General features: G+C 53.5%; 3 protein-coding genes across 9 annotated transcripts; 1 reads left to right on the forward strand and 2 right to left on the reverse strand.

Moving 5' to 3' along the window:
- Positions 1 to 938: 938 nt before the first annotated feature.
- Lcn12 (lipocalin 12) lies at positions 939 to 4,155 on the reverse strand. Of its 3 annotated transcripts, NM_029958.1 has the most exons (6): positions 3,837 to 4,005; positions 3,316 to 3,452; positions 2,525 to 2,601; positions 2,335 to 2,457; positions 2,102 to 2,203; positions 939 to 1,046 (listed from the first exon to the last, which is right to left on the reverse strand). In NM_029958.1, exons 1-6 carry the CDS (start codon positions 3,948 to 3,950, stop codon positions 1,018 to 1,020), a joined length of 582 nt encoding a protein of 193 aa, NP_084234.1. In that variant the 5' UTR covers positions 3,951 to 4,005; the 3' UTR covers positions 939 to 1,017. The 3 variants fall into 3 exon arrangements, with proteins under 3 accessions (NP_084234.1, XP_011237513.1, XP_017174826.1); XM_011239211.1 differs by having other exon boundaries at positions 939 to 2,203; positions 3,837 to 4,155; XM_017319337.1 differs by lacking the exon at positions 3,837 to 4,005 and having other exon boundaries at positions 939 to 2,203; positions 3,316 to 3,458.
- Positions 4,156 to 8,743: 4,588 nt separating this feature from the next.
- On the reverse strand, positions 8,744 to 11,871 carry C8g (complement component 8, gamma polypeptide). 3 transcript variants are annotated; one of them, NM_001271777.1, is made up of 7 exons: positions 11,622 to 11,813; positions 9,933 to 10,069; positions 9,683 to 9,753; positions 9,492 to 9,599; positions 9,108 to 9,209; positions 8,999 to 9,037; positions 8,744 to 8,917 (listed from the first exon to the last, which is right to left on the reverse strand). In NM_001271777.1, the coding sequence occupies exons 1-7, from the start codon at positions 11,655 to 11,657 to the stop codon at positions 8,904 to 8,906; spliced, it is 507 nt and encodes a 168-aa protein (NP_001258706.1). In that variant the 5' UTR covers positions 11,658 to 11,813; the 3' UTR covers positions 8,744 to 8,903. The 3 variants fall into 3 exon arrangements, with proteins under 3 accessions (NP_001258706.1, NP_081338.1, XP_011237473.1); NM_027062.2 differs by lacking the exon at positions 11,622 to 11,813 and adding an exon at positions 10,188 to 10,600; XM_011239171.3 differs by having other exon boundaries at positions 8,745 to 8,917; positions 11,709 to 11,871.
- On the forward strand, positions 10,844 to 15,564 carry Fbxw5 (F-box and WD-40 domain protein 5). 3 transcript variants are annotated; one of them, NM_001356408.1, is made up of 9 exons: positions 10,844 to 10,980; positions 12,030 to 12,245; positions 12,495 to 12,652; positions 12,951 to 13,139; positions 13,219 to 13,367; positions 13,531 to 13,960; positions 14,274 to 14,421; positions 14,511 to 14,723; positions 14,804 to 15,564. In NM_001356408.1, the coding sequence occupies exons 4-9, from the start codon at positions 13,010 to 13,012 to the stop codon at positions 15,057 to 15,059; spliced, it is 1,326 nt and encodes a 441-aa protein (NP_001343337.1). In that variant the 5' UTR covers positions 10,844 to 10,980; positions 12,030 to 12,245; positions 12,495 to 12,652; positions 12,951 to 13,009; the 3' UTR covers positions 15,060 to 15,564. The 3 variants fall into 3 exon arrangements, with proteins under 3 accessions (NP_001343337.1, NP_038936.1, NP_001343336.1); NM_013908.5 differs by having other exon boundaries at positions 12,965 to 13,139; NM_001356407.1 differs by lacking the exon at positions 12,495 to 12,652 and having other exon boundaries at positions 12,965 to 13,139.
- The last annotated feature ends 771 nt before the right edge of the window (positions 15,565 to 16,335 follow it).

The raw sequence follows: 16,335 nt of genomic DNA on the forward strand, positions 1-16,335 counted from the left end.
GATCTACCATGCTCAGTAGGAAGTGGGCATGAGGCCATATACCTAGGGGGCGGGGAAGATCTACCATCAGAATAATTGTAAACACTTCCACTCCCACAATCCTTGTGCCACCCTCCCAAACACTAAAGTATTTTTAGAAGGGTAGAGGTTAAGTCTGGTGGCCCGTCTCTGCTGTTTGAGTTCTATCAAGGCCAATGACTATGGAGTCATTGGAGTCATCTCTATGAATGGCTTTGGGCCATGACCTACTCTGCCTGTTTGTTGAGACTGAGATAGGCTTAGGCATGGTTAATGTCAAGCAGTGGCCTGCTGTTGTGGACCAGATAATGTGAACATTATGCTGACAACCTCTTGCGCATTTGAAGCTGGGATGCTTAGGTTCCGAACCCACTGCTTTGGACCTTCTGTGTCTCTCTATTTCTTTTCTTTCTTTCGAGGCAGGGTCTCTCTGTGTAGCCCTGGCTGTCCTGGAACTCACTCTGTAGACCAGGCTGGCCTCGAACTCAGAAATCCACCTGCCTCTGCCTCCCAAGTGCTGGGATTAAAGGCGTGCGCCACCACTGCCTGGCCGCCTCTCTATTTCTAAATGACTTCCCTAGAATGAAGGTCAGGCCTAGAAATGTTTGTCTCCACATCCCATAGAAGGAAGGCATGCCCTGTCCATTTTCCAGCCCGGGGCATCATCATCAAGGGTTCATCTGCCTGCTCTGGGGTTCTGAGTATTCCTGTCTGCCACACGGGACCCAGTGCTGCAAGGGCACGCCCTGGGCCTACCATAGTCCATTATGTCCACCTTGGAGCTCTGCTAGGTACAGGGGTGACTCTTAATCTCACACAGGGAAGGAGTGGAGTCTTGTATGGGGTGAGAAGCCAGTGTGGGGTTACTCAGAGGTCATGCTCATGCCTCTCACCCACTCCATGATCACAGTGGCCACATCTGGAGTCATAGGCAGTGTGTTTATTTGTGTTGAGAGCAGAGGCAGGGTGAGGCTCTACTGGCAGGAACCTGTTCCTTCTTCAGCAGACTTGTGGATCCGGTAACCAGTCTAATGGGGAGGAGACAGTATTGGGATGGTGGATAAGGAGGAGGATCCAGGGAGTGAATTAGGAGGGACAACAGGCAGACAAACTGGAAGTTAGGCAGGGAGATGAGACCAGAAGCGGCTGCAGGGAGGGGTTTAGGAGACATGCCCTGTAGAGTGGCACCAGGCTCTTCCAGAAGCCCCTGCATAGCACTGCCTGTCCCCACAGGATCCTAGACTTGTGGTACATGATAGTAGTATGATACTGTGAGTGCTAAGGTTAGTACAAACACACATGTAATCACATGTGAATGTATGAGATGTGACCCGGGTGTGGTGGCACAGGCCAAAAATACCAGCACCCAGGAGGCTAAAGCAAGAGAATCATGAATCCCAGAACAGCCTGGGCTATGCAACAAGAACCTATCTAGAAATGACAAGGGTGAGAGGTGAAGGTGCATGTGTGAGCAGATGTGTGCAAGCATATGCCTGTCTGAGCGCTTGTAGAACATGCTTGTAGAACATGTTCAAATGTGGCTGGACAGTTTTGTACCGGAGGCAGCATGATGGGAAATGGCCCCGGACTGGGTGGAGATTGGGGAGAGGTCCTAACGCCAGTGATAAGAGGCATGAGGCTGAAGACAGGGCTCAACCCTGAAGCCTCTAGGCCTTAGGATCTCCAAGACTTTCCTACTAGGAATACACTGTCTGCATTCAGAGACTTCTATGGAGGAACTCCAGTGTCCTGTGAACAGGGAACCAGAGTAGAGAGAAGTGTCCCAGAACTGGAGAATCTGTGTGGGGAGAGGGCAGCTTGTGACAGGGACACAGGATTGGAACAAAATGGCCTAGGACTCAGATAGGACCATAAGCCATGAGTACCTCCCTTCTGGCTCAGGCTAAACTCTGTGAACAAGCATTTGGTTCAGACTGCCTGGGACTGTAAGACCCCACACACATCCCCAGAAGATCTGCAGTGCCTGCCTGGAGAGTGGCTATGGGACTTGTGAAGGCCAAGGGAGGTGCCACCATAGTCCAGGTTCTCCAGACCCCATCACCCACTGCATGCAAACCATTACCACTCAAATCAGGAAAGAGGAAGTTATCCTTTGTGAGGTTTTGGGTCCTGGTCAGGCAGATGAACTTGTCTATTGTCTTATGAGAAAGTCTCCAGTTTCTACCTGTGGCCAGAGGACAACATGGCTCTCAGTACTTTTCGGTAGAGAGGTATTTGCCCCCAAGCTGTCCCAAACCCAGGAAAGCACCCTCCTGAGGAAGGTTATGCATAGGGCCCAGGGAAGCAGGGACTCACCCAGAAGGCTGACCCTTGTGATGTTCTGGCTGCTTGTCTGTCTGAGGGACAGCACCAGGGCAAACGTGATGTAGTCTGTCTCTATGACCTGTATATTCTCTCTGTCTGCCCCAGGCCCTGACCCTGAGGGACACACATGTCAGGTTCCCAAGACAGCCATGTCCCTCCCGCACACCCATGTCTCTCTCACCTCTGTTGTCCCTGGTGAATTGCCCAGGCTTGGTTGCTGGGATCAGGGTATAGGACCAAGTGTTGCAGTGCTTGCCCCTGTGGGAGGGATAGGCAGGGGCAGAGGTGGGGCAGAAGACTAAGGAAGTCAACCAGGCCCATCTTGGTAGACCACCAAGAAAAAAAAATATCCAGCTATTCATTTGGAGGGGTCTGCATCCCAGAAGGATGGAGAGGACTGGAGGCCTCCCCCGTTCCCCAGGCCTTGGCTCTGGGATCCTCTCAGCTACTCTGTGCCCTTCCTAGAAGTCTGGCCCAATGCCACAAGAGTGGCTCCTGCTCAAGCAAGCACAGGGACTCAAATCTACAGGGACTTGTCATGTTAAAAAGAAAGCGTTTCTGGGTCTCAGCAGCTAGCCCCCTCTGGCACCCAAGCCAACTAGCTCCAAAAAGGGTCAAGAACAGACTACAAATTGGAGCTGTCTGCCACTGTTGAGACTAAGAGAACAAGAACCTGCCCAAGAAATCAAGGTAGGGCAGGCAGAACCAAGACAGAGACCGAGAAAGGGTTCCCTGACCACACAAGAGTCTCCAAAACCCATCTGGTAAGTCACACTGGCCCGAGTAAGTCACCAGATGCCTTCCTCTGGTCTTCAGCCCATCAGCTGGGTTGGACTTTATGTCATTAAGCAGGCTGTGCTAGGCATGGCCTCCAAATGTGGTTCCTCAACCCGCAGTATGTCTAGGCCATGCCAGGCTCCCAGAACACAGCCCCAAGTCCTTGACTGCTTGCACAACAGACACCCCACTCACCGAGTCATGGAGTTGGTCACCTGAAACTGACTTTTCTCTTTCAGCTCAAACAATGTAGTGAAGAAATTCAGCAAGGCCCGGTGCTCTCTCCTGAAGGTGTTGTCTGCCAGACCGAGGACAAACCACTCTCCCTGAAACTGCATGGCTGGTGGTGGGCATAGGTAGCCCCTGCCCACCCTACCCTGAGCAGCCCACAGTCAGCTAGGACCTCTCCTTAGGAGGCAACTGCAGGCCAGGTCTATGTCAGTGACATTGGCAGACCTTCAATCTGCCTTTGATCTGCCAGGTAGAAGGTGGCCTTGGCCGGGAGCCAGGTGGTGGTCCCAAGTCTCTGCTCATCTCCTTTCATGGAGGAAGCTATTAGTGTAAGTACAGAAAGTTATTGGTCATGGGTTCACTCTTAATTCAGGTTCTGCCCTGGCCTCCCTGAGCAGTGCCCACAGGCCTGCATGCTCCCTCCCTCCACAAGCCGGGACCCTGGCCAGCTGCCACCTGCTTCTTCTCCTTTGAAAGCCCTGTACCTGGTCACTTTGGAAGCTTGTCATCTGGGGAAAGCCTTGAGACATGGCTGAGATCTGACTCTCCAGGATTTGGGGCAGGGTGAGTATCAGCCACAGAGCCCACCAAGGGCCCATCCCAACAGCCACCAGGCTCCAGAAGGACACAGCCTGCCCGAGGAGCGGCTGCTGGTGAAGCTTGCTCAGAAACCTGGTTCTTCACAGCCTACGTGGCCAGGGCCCTGAGGGTTACAGCAGACAGGTGGGTGTAGAAACAGGGCAGGGCTGACCCTCTCAGATCCTAAACACTTGCCAGGGTCTCTTGATTCCTAGCCAAGGAAAAGAAAACTTACTGGACCCAACTGGGGTCATCCTGTGACTCCAAACACCTGTTCTAAGTGCACCTACAGGTGAGTCAGAAACGTGCCCACATTCACCCTATCTAGCCTTTGTGCCAAAGAACAACCTGTTCTAGGTGGGCATCGTAACTCTCTCTAGTGTCCACGGCTTCTTATCCATGGATCAGGCCTGCTGGCCCCCAGGCCGTTCCATGCCCCCCACTGAACTTGTGCTAAAACCGGTGTGGGCTTAAGCACTGTCTGTCCATTATCAAAACACAGCGCTGGTCAGAGGGAGAGGGAGGGTCTCGGGAACCCCAGGGTTGGGTAAGAAATACTTGAGGATTTCAAAAAGGCCTCCCTTGCAGATGGGAGGGGTGGGGCTGGGGGAAGGACAATGTAGGAGACTTAAGAGAGGAGGCACAGTGGGAGCAGGACCTTGTAAGTCTCATTCTTTAAGAGCAGGACCCTATAGGAGTGCAGGCCCCATGGGATGGTCCAATGGGGATGGAGCGCTATGGGCGTAGCCTTCAGTGAGTGGGGTCCTATAGTTCAAGGTGCTATAGGAGCAAGATGCTGGTACAAGCCCAGCCCCAGAGGCTGTGAGCGGTTAGTGCCATCTTCTTTCTGGTCACAGGTTGTTGATTCAAGAGAGAAGCTATGCAAACTTAGTGTAGGTAGTTCCTGTCTGAACGTCCTGAAAGAGGTTCAGTGCCATCCCAGCCAGTTCTCCGTGCTGTCTTTCCTGCAGAGCAGGGCACGTAGAAGACTTGGAGAGCAGGAAGGCCAGGCTTGCAGGTCTGGCTCAAGCTGGCCTTTGATGGACCAGGCTTTCCCACGCCTGCTGAAACTTCACAAAGGGGACTTGGCCTCAAGAGCTGAGCCCTATGGTGACCCAGTGTCCTACACAGTGTCCTGGCTGTGCTTTTTTTTTTTTTTTTTTTTTTTTTTTGTTTTCCAAGACAGGGTTTCTCTGTATAGGCTGTCCTAGAACTCACTCTGTAGACCAGGCTGGCCTTGAACTCAGAAATCCGCCTGCCTCTGCCTCAGGAGTGCTGGGATTAAAGGCGTGCGCCACCATGCCCAACTAGCTGTGCTCTTTCCCAGGTCTTGGAGGTTGAGTAGTTATTGTACTCCATTTCCCTTCAAGCCTGTCCTGAACTGGAAGCAGCGCAGCTCCTCTCACCTTTAATATAATTGGTGGAGTCTCCAACCAGTGGGGTTTACAGCAAAGAAACTGTCTGACCATCTTGGGACAGAAAGAGATCTGGGGTCCTGTGTAATGTTCTGAAGTTGACCAGTCCTTCATACAAGACCAAGATTGTGAGGAGGGGGGGCCTCACATGATAACATCACAAAGTTCAGACCAACCCACTCCACAACAGCCACCCTGGAAGCCAGCCCTCCTTCCCTCCTTCTGGCTCCTATGCCCTGTCTAGGATCCCTCCCTGGTGCTCCTCTTTCTTCCTCCTACCTGCCCACTGTTCTCCTTGTCCTCCTCAGCCATCTTCCTCTTTCCTTACAACAGGAACAGGCAGAACAAAACACCTCTTCAACGTGCTCTGTCTCCTCTCTCGGTGAGGACTCACTCCCTTGCCCCAGAATTCTTTCCCAGGACACTGGGCTGAGTGGCAGGAAGCCCCTGAGCTATCCTCATAGCCAGGGTGCTACCTGTACATGAAGCACCTGGGTGGACAAGAAGGGCATGTGCCCTACTGCTTGGCCCAGCCTCTTGAGAAGGGGCACAACCCCCTAAGTCCAGGTAAGCAGAACAGGCCACCTTCTCTGCAGCCCCTAAAGGTCAAGTCCTCTAACCCTGTGGCCGCTACATATTTTTAAAGGTATTTTCTTCTTAGATGTTATAAACTACCTATTAGAATTCAAAGGTGAGGGCTGGCAAGATGGCTCAGCGGGTGAGAGCATTGACTGCTCTTCTGAAGGTCCTGAGTTCCCAACAATAACATGGTGGCTCACAACCACCCGTAATGAGATCTGACGCCCTCATCTGGGGTGTCAGAAGACAACTACAGTGTACTTATGTATAATAATAAATAAATCTTTGGGCTGGAGAGAGTGGAGTTGACCTAAAATTCAATTCCCAACAACCACATGAAGGTTCACAACCATCTATATAGCTACAGTGTATTCACATACATTAAATAAATAAATAAATAAATAAATAAATAAATAAATAAATAAATCTTTAAAAAATTCAAAGGTGATATACAAATTAGAAGAAACATTTGTGTATGAATATGTGGATGCTCTGTATATACCTCTGTGTGTTTGTGTGTGTGTGTGTGTGTGTGTGTGTGTGTGTGTGTGTGTGTGGCTGTGCAAGTAAGCAGAGCAAGGGGACACTGGTGGCCCTCTGCCTATTCCCCGGAGGTGCCATTCTCACTGGAACCTATGCTGAATGCAGCAGACTCTGTAGTCCTGCCTCTGGCCTGCCTCTAACTCAGTGTAGGGTTGTGGGTGGGACCAGCCGTGCCAATATTTTTAGGTTAATTCTGGAGCTCCAAACTCATGCCCACATGATTGTGCAGCAAGCATTCTTACTCACTTCCAGAGGTCCTGAGTTCACTCCCAGGAACCACACGGTGGCTCACAACCATCTGTAACGGGATCTGATGCCCTCTTCTGGTGGATGTGAAGACAGCTACAGTGTACTCAGATACATAAAATAAATAATTAATTCTTTGAAAAAAAAGAGATAAGTAAAAAATATGTGCATGGCTAGTGAGTTAGCCCAACAGGTAAGGATGCTGCCTCTAGGCCTGGTCTTCTGCATGTGATCCCCGGAATCTATTAAACATGGAAGGAGAGAACCAACACCTGCAGGTTGTCCTCTGTATCCACAAGTATCCTCACACACACACACACACACAACGTGTATGTGTGTGTGTGTAATATAGTTATCACTAAAATACCTAATACTTTCAAATTTAACGGAAGTTTTTGTTTTGTTTGTTTGTTTTCGAGGCAGGGTTTCTCTGTGTAGCTCTGGCTGTCCTGGAACTCACTCTGTAGACCAGGCTGGCCTTGAACTCAGAAATCTGCCTGCCTCTGCCTCCCGAGTGCTGGGATTAAAGACGTGCGCCACCTTGCCCGGCAAGACACTTAAAAAAAAAAAAGAAGAAGACTAAAATGGGTGTCAATTCTAGAGCTCTATGTCAAAAGCTAATGGCATGGCCCATGCTTGGCCCATTCAGACCCATAAGGCAACGAGGCAAGGGCCACATGAGCCCAACCCCTACCAGAGTGGAAACATCACTTTCTGTTACAGAACACAAGAAAAAAAGGGAAAAGTGTCCCTGGAGCTAGGGTAGTGAGCCCAAGCCAGGCAGCACAAGTTCATGGTGCTCCGTCAGTGAGCTCTATGTTTGTGGACAGGACAGTCTCCTAAAATTCCTCCTTCTAAGGCCCCTGGTGGTTCACTTACTCTCCAGTCTATTTTCCTGCTCCCCCAAAGTCCAGCTGCCCAGAGACCCTGTGTGATCAGAGCCTCCTCTGGGACAGCTGTGGCCCCGAGAGCAGCCACCCACCAGGATTCCTGTAGCTCTTGTTCCTAAAAACATGTCAGCAGACAAGGCCTCTGACTTTGCTCCGGGAATCATACAGCAGTTCTGCTAGTACTGCAGCTCACTTGGGGCACTGCTAGAGGGGAGGACATGGTGGACTGGGGAGCGGAGGGGTTAGTCTACCTCTGCCTTCCTGTCATCAGTAGGTGGCTGAGCCTGGACTTCACACTCCCTGGAAGAACAAGGACTTGCCTATTTTGTGTCCTCAGGGCTTGGGGCATTTGAGAAATGCTTCTTAAATAAGTGCTGGAAGTTGTCAGGCCAGCAGCAACGCAGACAGGAGCCCAGCTACATCTGGGATGATGCCCAGTTCCCTGAACTCCAGCCCTATAGGGCCAAGCAAACCAGCCCAGGTCTTGAAAGAACACTGCTTCTGTCTGGAGAAAAGGCCTAGCTCCTCCTTTAAGGGCACGCTGTGAGGCTTCCTGCTTCCTGTTCCCTGGAGCTGGTAACCTTGACTACAGTCGGTCAGGTGATCCTGGGGGCCAGCTCTATCAGAAATGAAACCCACATTCCAGGAGCCCCATGCTCACCTCTAACCGGTTCATTAAGTAGTCTGCCCACTCCTTGCTCCTGGGGTACAGCTTTCCACTCTATGTGCTCCAACCACGTCCTCAAAAACATCCTGGTATCTCCCTAGCAAGTGCCCCTGGGCCTCTGGCTCTTTAGCCTCCAGGGTCAAGGATTAGGAGGGGTCTAAAGGGCTTCTTGGTAGGCCTACGCCCCTCTCCAGGGAAGATACCCTAGCAGGACCCTGAGTCCCACCCCACCCCCATGGGCACTAAGCCAGAGCAGAGGGCTGGGGTTGGAGAATAAGGGAAGGTATGTGTCCTCATTGCAGAGAGGAACAGGCTCAGGGAGAGAGCAAGAACTCAGTGCTGTTTCTAGCCCCACCACCCTAGGACAGAATCCTCAAATAGCCAAGGTGTGTGTGTGTGTGTTCGCACGCAAATTCCCTTCGCACCTGGGCCTGGTGGAACTCCTATCCAGGTTGACAAAAAACGACAAAAGACCCAGGGCCAAGTCTGATGTTTAATGAAAAGACCTAGGACAACAGAGCTGTATGAAGGGGTGCTTCTGGGGACAGAAAGGAGAGACTCCAAGAGTGCATTCAGGATGCTCAGAACTCTCTGAGGGTAGCCCACTGTCCACAGCTTCTCCACTAGATGGCCTTATCGCGGCACCTCTGCAGTAGATAAAAACCTTAGCAGGGGCAGGAAAGACCTTGACCACAGCCCTTCACTGCTCTGCCCTACTGACCACTCACCGTTCAGGATGTGTAATTGGTCCGCAGTCTCGCAGAAACCTAGGGGCCCAGGCAGTAGTAAGAGGGGGTCGGGCGTCACCCAGGAGGGTCACGGGCTGGGGACACTCACCATACTTGGGAAAGAAAAGAATCTGATCTTCTGTCAGGTTGGCTTCCCTGACTCGCCGCTCAAACACATCCAGGACAGAGTCATTCACTGGCAGTGAGCGGACTGTGGGGTAGGCAGAGTTCCAGTGCTTTCAACATGGCAGGGAACCCAGGACACACAGCCAGGTCAGCTGTGTGTCCCTGCCCCATCCAGTTCCCACCCCATCCCATGTGTAGCTGTTCATCAAGGGTGCCTACTGCCAAGAGTATGGGGATAGAAAAGGAATGAGAAGGGGTGTGTGTCCATCTGGGGACGCCCTGTCCATCAAGGTGGACCTGGAGGATGCAGAGCACAGGTCATGTGTGAAAAGCACAGGCCATGTATGATCACAGGACTAGTCCGCACCGTATAGTTTCACAGACAGCTTCCTTCCCTGTTCCAGGTACAGGATGGCAAAGCTCTGATAGTCAGTCTCAGCAACCACCATATGCACTGGTCCACGGGCCCGTGAGACTGCGGCAGAACCACAACAGCACATCAGTCCTTTCCCCTCTGCCTCCAGCCCAGAGCCCTCTCCCTTGATGCCCCTGCCTCACCTTGGAACAAGAAGCGGCCAGGGACCCCTGTGTTCTCAAAGAGTTGGCGTACCTGCCAACATATCCCATCTCTGGGGAGGGGAAGAAGGTATGTCATAAGAGGAGGCACCCAGACTCTAGGAACCCCAACCCAGGAGAGGCCATATGGGATAGCTATCTAGGCCACAGAAGAGCTAGAGATGAGGTTTAGAGTCAGGAGGGCAGAGTAAGATGGGCTCAGGGGCTGGGATGAAGTCCTGCTGGGACTCACAGCTTTCGGAAGGTGCTGACAGCCATAGCTGCACCCTGGGGAGCTGCGTGCAATGTGGTGGCCTCAGCTCGGTGTCCCTGCTCCTGAAGAAAGCGGCACGAAGAGCCCACAGCCACCAGGAGCCATGTCCCTGCAAACTGGAAGTTGACTATGAGTGCTCAGGACTGGGGAAATGGGGCACCCTGGACCAATCCCGCCAAGCTAGGCAGGTTCTTATTGCTCTTTTACCTACCCCCACTCACTCCCAGATTTTACCTTCTGAGCACTGAAATTGACCTGGGCCTGGATAGTGCTGATGGGGGAGGTAGACCCAATAGGCTTTCGAGTCCTTTGGCCCAGCGAACTGGCTGTCAAGAGCAGGGTGAAGAACAACACAGCCCCTGGAGACAGCATGGCCAACCTGCTACGGACAGTAGGTGACAGGACAGCGAGGTGGAGGGGTGCACTGTCCTAGGTCAGAGTCCACTGTCCAGTGCCACAGGAAGCACAGTCCAGGAAGTCCACATCTGTCTTCCGATTACTGAACCCCTAACCCAAGCCAGGGTCCATCCTAGAACCTAGCCTTGATAGGAGCTGGGCATTGTGTCCCAAGTGCAAAGTTAAGAGTTGACCTCTGCACCCCTATTTCCACTTGTGGTCAGTGCTCAACCCTATGCATGCAATAACTGTCTTTAACTCCACAACCAACAAGAACGTGCTCATAAAGTCACTTGTTCAAAGCCCAGCAGCAGAGAGAGCAGAGGCAGAGTCTCGAACCGGCCCAGCTGAGCCTGGCTCAATCCTCCGTCCTTTAGGGTAGCCAGGAGTGAGTACTGTTCTGTGAGTCAGAACGCTCGGAAAGTAAGAGTTTGCGCAGGCGCATAAGAAACGCTGGCTGCTAGTCGGAGCCTGAGGCGCAGGCGCAAGACGGGGAAGGGGGGGGGGGGGGAACGGTCCATCGATGCCTCGGGGCTCTCAGCGTCGAGCCTGGCGCCTCCATAAAGACGTGGAGGTGGAGACTAGAGCGGCGGCGGAAGCCGGGCGCAGCGCAGCGGGCAGAGGCACCGCGGTGAGTCCCGGCTTTGGCCCCGCCGTGCTCACTCACCTGTGTCATCTGCCCTGTCCCCAGTCACCAGCCTTGTGCCCCATTACTCCCAGTCCTGCATTCACCAGCCTTCTGCCACCTTCGGTGTCCCTTGTCCCCGATCGTGGCCTTCGTTTATTTTCTCGGGCCTGGTCCCGGTCATGGGCCTCGCTCTGCCTTGTCCTACTTTAACTGGCTTTTGTCACCTTCACGGGCTTTGTTCACTGTCACCATATTTTTTTCCTGCAATGTCTACACTTGTACAGCCTTTGGTGGCCTTATCTGGCCAGTGATGGCCTTGGCAGGTTGACGTCGTCCCAATCCACCCTCCGGTGTTCAGTGGGTGAATGAAGGAGCTGCTGCCCACTCTAGCTAAGCAGCAAAGCGTGGTCCCTGATGTCTCCTCTGACATTCAGAAACCCCAATCACTCTTAACCACCCTCCTGGCCAGGCTGTCTCCTGAGTCCAGAACGACATATGCCACTGGCTAGCAGGAACCCCTTCTCAGAAGAAAGTCAGCCTTGGCCTGAAGTCCTATAGCAGCAAGGTCAAAGACAGGGTGGGCTGCTAAACCTTGGACCTGCCAGTTTGAGCAGCCCAGACCTGTTTGCTTGTCTTGTGCTCACCTGCCTCCCTGTGCCCTGTAGCATTGGGGAAGGCATCAAAGGCCCCCACCTGGAAAGTGGGGCTGCCCCCCACTTCGCAGGTTCTACCTGGCCTAGTAGTACTCAGGGGCTTGCTGTCTGGTCCAGCAAGTCCTTTGGTGTCCTGGAGAATGTAAGGTGGTGCAACGTTACTGCCTGGGTCCTTCAAGAAGTGTTGGGTCTGTGGTGGGGCAGTGCTACTTGTACACACAAAGAGAGATGCACACATCCCTCCCCTCCCCCCGCACATGCTCAGTGCAGTGGAATTCTCCGGTGGGCAGTTGGTGGGGCTAGCTAGGACTGCCATGTCTGGAACCCCAGACTATCAGTCTCTCCCTGGGGTTGGCGATGAGGAGGCTTGGGTTCAGAGCCGCCACTGGTGGGTTTCAGGACCGTCTGGGCAGAATGTCACGATGGATGAGGGGGGCCTGCCCCTGCTCCCCGACAGCCTTGTCTACCAGATCTTCCTGAGTTTGGGCCCTGCAGATGTGCTGGCTGCTGGGCTGGTATGCCGCCAATGGCAGGCTGTGTCCCGGGATGAGTTCTTATGGAAGGAGCAATTCTACCGCTACTACCAGGTGGCTCGAGATGTGCCCCGCCACCCAGGTCAGTACACACACCCCTAAACCTGCTGGCTCAGGGCAGGGGCTCATGGCCCAAGGACACACGGGCCATATTGGGGAAGAGGGAGTCTCTGTGAGCAGAAGGGTGCCCCCTGTGGCTGAGACCTAATTAGTGAGTCGTGAGTTCCAGAGTCCCTACAAAACATCTCCCAGTAGCCATGCTGTCTGTCGGCTCTCAATCTTGACTAGTGAGGGAGCCTTGCATGCAGGAGTGACACTATATTGCCCACAGCGGCCACATCCTGGTATGAGGAGTTCCGGCGGCTCTATGACATGGTACCCTGTGTGGAGGTGCAGACACTGAAGGAGCACACTGACCAGGTCCTGCACCTCAGCTTCTCCCACTCGGGGTACCAGTTTGCCTCCTGCTCCAAGGACTGCACGGTGAAGGTGAGGGTGCCTCTCCCATGCAGCAGAACTCAGTGGGAAGAGAAGCCAATGGTGAGAGAAGCAGAGAGGGCCACATAGTGCCTGGAGGCCTGCTCTGGACCACACAAGACCCAAAGCTTAGAACAGCTCTAATCTCTAGCTCCCAGGGTCAGCCCTCTACATTGGTACGATGTCATAAGAGTGGGTGGTAAAGACCTAGGCCAAGGTTCTTGCCCCATGAGGACCCAGAACCCTCAATGGAGAAGAGTCAGGATTTGCTGTGCTGCCAGAGTGAACTGGCCTGGTAATTACCCTGCAGCCTTTCTGGAACAGATCTGGAACAACGACCTGACCATCTCACTGCTGCACAGTGCAGATATGAGGCCATACAACTGGAGTTACACCCAGTTTTCCCAGTTCAACCAGGATGACTCACTGCTGCTGGCCTCAGGGGTGTTCCTGGGGCCACATAACTCCTCCTCAGGCGAGATAGCTGTCATCAGCTTAGGTAAGTGTGGGCATTGGGTTGGGCTACCTGTCCCATTGTGCCCTGCCAGCAGTCTGCCCAGCTGTGGCCTTCCCCCCAGACTCCTTCGCCCTGCTGTCCCGTGTGCGAAACAAGCCCTATGATGTGTTTGGCTGCTGGCTCACAGAAACCAGCCTCATTTCGGGGAACCTGCACCGCATTGGAGATATCACCTCCTGCTCAGTGCTGTGGCTCAACAATGCCTTCCAGGTTCAGACCGGGACAGGGACAGGCTGGGCAGACAAGTGGGGTAGGGCAGGGAAATAGAGAAGAAGGCATGGGCAGGGCTGGGCATGGAAGGGCAGATGCAGAGCCCAGGGTAGGCTGCTCCCCAGACATGGCCCTCTGACCAGCACCCAACTGTTATCCACAGGATGTGGAGTCAGAGAATGTCAACGTGGTAAAGCGGCTCTTTAAGATCCAGAACCTCAATGCCAGCACCATCCGCACAGTGATGGTGGCTGACTGTAGCCGCTTTGATAGCCCGGACCTCCTGCTGGATGCTAGCGACCAGGCTGGGCTCCCCTGCCGAGTCTTTGACCTAGGTGGGGACACTGAAGAAGAGGCCACTGACCCAGGTTTGCACACTTCTGGTTCTGACCACGTCAAGAAAGGTTTACGGCGTGTGTTTGATAGCGTCTTGGATGGACACGGACAGCTATCGGATTGTGCACTGGAGACCAAGGTGGCTGAGCTGCTGGCCCAGGGCCACACCAAGCCTCCAGAGTGCAATGACGCTGACACCAGGAATAAGTACCTCATCTTCACCACTGGCTGCCTCACGTACTCACCGCATCAGATCGGTAATGGTGGGCAGGGCAGGGCTGGGCCTGGGACGGTCACCAACCACTGTGTTGCTCCCCAGACCAGCAAGTCCATAGGCAAAGCTTGGCTCATGCATTGAGATACTGTTCTGCCTTGGCACACTTGATCCTGTGTAAGAGTGGTGAAAACCCAGGCAGGGGATTGGTCAGCAAGTGAGCGGGTGCACAATTGTGCTTAAGTCTGAGTGTAGACAGTGTTTGTGGACTCTTAGGGCTGTTCTTGGATTGGGAGTGCCCTGGTGGTAATGTCCTTGCAGGCTCTGGATGACCCCTCACCCTGGTCTCCATGCAGGCATCAAGCAGATCCTGCCACACCAGATGACAACTGCAGGGCCCGTGCTGGGCGAGGGCCGGGGCTCTGATGCCTTCTTTGATGCCCTGGACCATGTCATTGATGTGCATGGGCACATCATTGGCATGGGCCTGTCTCCTGATAACAGGTGGGCCTGGTGAGCCAGGTGGGGCACCACAGCTGGCCCTGTATCTAATAGCATGCTTGTACCTAAGATGTATGCTATCCCTTGCTCAGGTACCTGTATGTGAATAGCCGTGCCTGGCCCCCTGGCTCAGTGGTAGCCGACCCCATGCAGCCACCACCCATTGCGGAGGAGATTGACTTGCTGGTGTTTGATCTCAAGACCATGCGAGAGGTGAAGCGAGCTCTTCGAGCGCACCGTGCCTACACACCCAATGACGAGTGCTTCTTCATCTTCTTGGATGTCAGCAGGGATTTTGTGGCCAGGTGTGGGCTCAGGTGGGCTCCAGGGCTTGGGTATGGGCTTCAGCAGGTGGGTGTGGGCTCATCCAGATGCTATCCCACAGTGGGGCTGAAGATCGGCATGGCTATATCTGGGACCGCCACTACAACATCTGCCTAGCCAAGCTGCGGCATGAGGATGTGGTCAACTCCGTGGCTTTTAGCCCCCAGGAGCAGGAACTCTTGCTGACAGCCAGCGACGATGCCACTATCAAAGCCTGGCGTTCACCACGCATTGTTCGTGTTCTGCAGGCTCCACGCCCTCGCCCCCGCCCTCGCCCCCGCCCCTTCTTCTCCTGGTTTGCCAGCCATAGGCGCTGAAGGCTTCAGTGATTTGAGCCATTGGAACCTACTGGGGAAAATGGTACCCCGTGGTTCTTTATTGCACTGGGGCAGAGTAGCTCATAGCAGCAATGCCTTAGGAGGGGCAGCCTGACCCCAACACACACACACACACACACACACACAAAACCTGCTCACTTAGCCATAAGGCTTAGCACTAGGGTAGCCCTTGTTGGCAGCACCAGATCCCATGCTAGCCTCTTGGCTAGCTTGGGGTACACAGGTCATTGGGAACCCTGTTCTTCACCTACCCTCTTCCCTTGGGTTGGCAGCTCACACAGGTCCAAGCTGGCTTCTGCCTGGGTACCTTTCATATTCAGCCAAACCCACACCCTTGGATGTCTTGAGTGTACCCTGGGCAGCAGGCCACAGGCACTGGTCTCTGATAATTCAGTTTTTGCTACTGAGTGGCCTGCAGTGGACTGTGGGTGCTGCATGCTGCACTCCTGAACTGTTTGGGCCTGAATAAACAGTTGGCAACAGCACATGCCATCTAGTCTGTTTGTAGCGAGGGGCCCCAGGCCTTGCTGGCCAATGTCGTCATGGTGATGTCTGCCTCTGGTCCTCCAAGAGACTGAAGAGTGAGCTGGTTCGGGTGCGTAGTCCTTTGACTTCAGGGATGCCTGTGCATGGCTGTGAGTGCTAATGGGTGCAGGAAGATTGACCAGCCCAGCCTGGACAAGCACCCAAAAGAGGGTTGGCTCCATCCTCCCTCAGGAGAGTTCCCTGGGCAGAGTATAGTGATACAGATCTGTAATACTTGCTCCTCGGGGGGCTGAGGCAGGATGATGGGGAGTTAAAAGCCTGCTTGGATACAAAACAAATCCAAGGTTGATCTAGGCTACTTGGTTAGACCCTGGCTTGAGAAAGTAAGAGGTTTGGGAATTGTGGTTTGTGTTAATAGTGTTTGCCTGTCATGCCTTGAGTTCAATTCTTGGTGCCACCATAAGCTCTGAAAATGTGTGAGGTCCCAGGGTGCAGGAGGGTAGCTCTAGGCCATCCTAGGAGCTTACGTCATGCACCTACACTTAGCGGCTCCATGCATGGTCCTGGCAGTAGGGAAGATTTGGGACTTTGACAGGGCCAGCCTCCAGAGTGACCACAGTGTGACTGGGCAAGCAGCCTGGTACAGTAGCGTCTCATTTAAAAGCTGCTCTCCTACCAAGAACAGAAAATGTACCCAGGGCAAGTGAATGAACAAGGCAAGTGCCCTTCCAGGTCCAAGCTAGCAAGTGAGCAGGGATTACTTCCCATC

This window comes from Mus musculus, chromosome 2 (assembly GCF_000001635.26).
Source record: "Mus musculus strain C57BL/6J chromosome 2, GRCm38.p6 C57BL/6J".
In the NCBI taxonomy this organism is placed as follows: domain Eukaryota; kingdom Metazoa; phylum Chordata; class Mammalia; order Rodentia; family Muridae; genus Mus; species Mus musculus.